The sequence below is a fragment of the Bison bison genome, unplaced genomic scaffold (assembly GCF_000754665.1).
Source record: "Bison bison bison isolate TAMUID 2011002044 unplaced genomic scaffold, Bison_UMD1.0 scf7180017864516, whole genome shotgun sequence".
NCBI lineage: Eukaryota > Metazoa > Chordata > Mammalia > Artiodactyla > Bovidae > Bison > Bison bison.
In genome coordinates, this window is record NW_011495069.1 from 1,680,216 (window position 1) to 1,683,921 (window position 3,706).

At 50.3% G+C, this 3,706-nt stretch overlaps 1 protein-coding gene across 1 annotated transcript in view; it reads right to left on the reverse strand.

The window, feature by feature from the left end:
- The window catches only part of LOC104981218 (taste receptor type 1 member 2), a 12,427-nt gene that overhangs the window by 4,474 nt on the left and 4,247 nt on the right, over window positions 1–3,706 (reverse strand). The window contains exons 4-5 of the mRNA XM_010830222.1: window positions 3,497–3,706; window positions 2,100–2,309 (exon numbers count right to left, since the gene is read on the reverse strand). Of these exons, the coding sequence (XP_010828524.1) occupies window positions 2,100–2,309; window positions 3,497–3,706 (420 nt within the window). The remainder of the gene's footprint in view (window positions 1–2,099; window positions 2,310–3,496) is intronic.

A 3,706-nucleotide genomic window follows, 5' to 3' on the forward strand; every position in this document is an offset into this window, starting at 1 on the left:
AGCATCTGAATGCAGAGTTCCAAAGAATAGCAAGAAGAGATAAGAAAGCCTTCCTCAGTTTTCAGTGCAAAGAAATAGAGGAAAATAATAGAATAGGAAAGACTGGATATCTCTTCAAGAAAATTAGAGATACCAAGGGAACATTTCATGCAAAGATGGGCAGAATAAAAGACAGAAATTATATGGACCTAACAGAAGCAGAAGATATTAAGAAGAGGTGGCAAGAATACACAGAAGAACTATACAGAAAAGATCATGATCCAGATAATCATGATGGTGTGATCACTGACCTAGAGCCAGACATCCGGGAATGTGAAGTCAAGTGGGCCTTAGAAAGCATCACTACAAACAAAGCTAGTGGAGGTGATTGAATTCCAACTGAGCTATTTCAAATCCTAAACGATGATGCTGTGAAAGTACTGCACTCAATATGTCAGCAAATTTGGAAAACTCAGCAGTAGCCACAGGACTGGAAAAGGTCCGTTTTCATTCCAATCCCAAAGAAAGGCAATGCCAAAGAATGCGGAAACTACCGCACAATTGCACTCATCTAACATGCTAGCAAAGTAATGCTCAAAATTCTCCAAGCTAGGCTTACGTGAACCGTGAACTTCCAGATGTTCAAGCCAGATTTAGAAAAGGCAGAGGAACCAGAGATCAAATTGCCAACATCCACTGGATCATCGAAAAAGCAAGAAAGTTCCAGAAAAACATCTATTTCTACTTTGTTGACTATGCACTAACCCTTTGACTGTGTGGATCACAATAAACTGTGGAAAATTCTTCAACAGATGGGAATACCAGAGCACCTGACCTGCCTCTTGAGAAATCTGTATGCAGGTCTGGAAGCAACAGTTAGAACTGGACATGGAACAACAGACTGGTTCCAAATAGGAAAAGGAGTACGTCAAGGCTGTATATTGTCACCCTGCTTATTTAACTTATATGCAGAGTACATCATGAGAAACGCTGGGGCTGGAAGAAGCACAAGCTGGAATCAAGATTGCCATGAGAAATATCAATAACCTCATATGCAGATGACATCACTCTTATGGCAGAAAGTGAAGAAGAACTAAAGCATCTCTTGATGAAAGTGAAAGAGGAGAGTGAAAAAGTTGGCTTAAAGCTCAACATTCAGAAACCTAAGGTCATGGCATCTGGTCCCATCACCTCATGGCAAATAGATGGGGAAACAGTGGCTGACTTTATTTTGGGGGGCTCCAAAATCACTGCAGATAGTGATTGCAGCCATGAAATTAAAAGACGCTTACTCATTGGAAGGAAATTTATGACCAACCTAGACAGTATATTAAAAAGCAGAGACATTACTTTGCCAGCTAAGGTCCATCTAGTCAAAGCAATGGTTTTTCCAGTAGTCGTGGATGTGAGAGTTGGACTATAAAGAAAGCTGAGTGCCGAAGAACTGATGCTTTTGAACTGTGGTGTCGGAGAAGACTCTTGAGAGTCCCTTGGACTGCAAGGAGATCAAACCAGTTAATCCTAAATGATATCAATCCTGAGTATTCACTGGAAGGACTGATGCTGAAGCTGAAACTCCAGTACTTTGGCCACCTCATGCGAAGAGTTGACTCATTGGAAAAGACCCTGATGCTGGGAAAGATTGAAGGCAGGAGAAGGGGGCGACAGAAGATGAGATGTTTGGATGGCATCACTGACGCAACTGACGTGAGTTTGAGTAAACTCAGGGAGTTGGTGATGGACAGGGAGGCCTGGTGTGCTGCAGTCCATGGGGTCACGAAGAGTCGGGCATGACTGAGCGATTAAGCAACAACAGCATCTATTTTCCGGGATTAGCATGAGAGTTGAAGTCTTCAATCCACGCATGTCCTGAGCCCCTTGGCCCTGAGGAGCCAGAAAGCCCTGAACGTGGGCAGTTCTCCGTCAGGGAAGAAGGCCAGGACCCCAGACGATACACCCACTCATAGAGACGCCCCCACTTATCAATAATGAACCCGGGTCAAAGGGCCCTCCCACCCCAGCTCCAGCCCTGGGGCCCGCCCCAGGCCCGCCCCCAGGCACCAGGACCCTCCACCCCAGCTCCAGCCCTGGGGCCCCGCCCCAGGCCCCCTGAGGCTGACCGTGTTGTTGGGGGTGTTCCAGGAGATGTCATGGATGTGCTTCAGCTGCCGCTTGGATGGCTGGTAGGAGGCGACGCTCCGAAAAGGGTTCTGGCTCAGGTCCCATTGCCACTGGATGATCTCCAGGTGCAGGGACAGGTCCCCTTTCTCGTTGAAGAAGATTTGGTGGCCCAGGAGGGTGAAGTTGACCTTCCTGATCTCCAGAAGCAGCTAGAGGGGCCCGAGGGAAGGGAAGTGGAGCTGGCATCAGAGGTCAGGCCAGACCCCGGAAAAACTCTACCAGCCCATGGGCCTTGATTTCCATGTCTATAAAACGGGGCTGATAAAACTGCAAAAACGTGGCGGTCTGGAGGCAATGGCTGAGAGATCTGACTTAGAGCCAGATACGCCGGGGTTTTCGCAGCCCATCTACCTCCTGCTGTGAGGCCCTGGACCTGTCACTTAACCTCTATAAACCCGATTCCTCTTCGGCAAAGCGGGAGTCAAAAAAGCCTGATCTTCTGGGCTCTGAAGCAATCAGTGAGTGAATCTCCACTAGAGGCTCAGAACAGTGCCTGGAAAATAGTCAGCACTCACCTCCTAGGAGACACCAATATGATTCCTTTTCCCTGCAAGTCATTTTGGTCATCCCTCTGTGACCCAATACCTGGGGTTTAGAGTCCATTGCCTCTTCCACCTGCCTGGATCTTCCCTGCCCCCCGGGTCCTGCCTGCCACCCCACACTTTGGAGCTAACTCTCGTTAGGAGAGGATAAAGATGGGGGTGGGAGGTGGCTGAGCAACAGAGTGGGCAGAGTTTCCAAACTGTGAGAAAGCCAGTGAACTGTTTAAGCAGAGATGTCTGACAGTGGGCGGAAAGTGTACATCTCTGGTCTGCATCTCCTCTGCCCGGCTAGGTCCTCAGTGAACCCTTCTCTGCTTTCCGAAGGCGCATGGCAGAATGCGCCTATGCACATGCGTAAACCAGGAGCGCACAGCTTTCAATTCCAGGTCTGAATCAAGGCGAGGTAGAACTGGAACAAGAAGATCAATAAACCTGAGAGCTGATGGGACGCTACAAGCCCAGCCTCAGCGCCTTCACCCTGGCGAGGCTGTGTGGGGAACTGGGGCTCCCGCTGCCTGCCGAGATTCCTGCTAGAGAATGTCACCCAAATCTTGGTCCCAGGACAGATTCTCGTGGATGGGGATGATTAATTTTTAACAAAGGTATTCTGTTTTGTCACCACGAAGGACTCCTACGTGCCTGGATGCAGGGCGTGCGCCCTGGTCTCTTCCGCTGACTTGCCCAGAACCTCACCAGAAGGTGAGGCCGGAGCTGAGCGCTCGGTGGTCTCCATGACAACCAGGGACTCTGCGCCTGCTCCCTGAGGCCCCTGGTACCCAGCGGCCGGACCTCACCTGCCAAGGGTAGACCACCTCCCTGCGGCAGCCGCTCTGGTTGCAGCCCAGGAGACTGTGCAGCGCGTGCGCCACGGCGTAGACGGAGGAGTACACGCTGTAGACCACGCGCTCGCCGGAGAGCGTGAGGATGCTGTTGAAGGACTCGGTGGTGTTCAGACAGGTGTCGCACTCCTGGTTGCAGTTGGCACTGCTCCTGTTGAGCGCGGG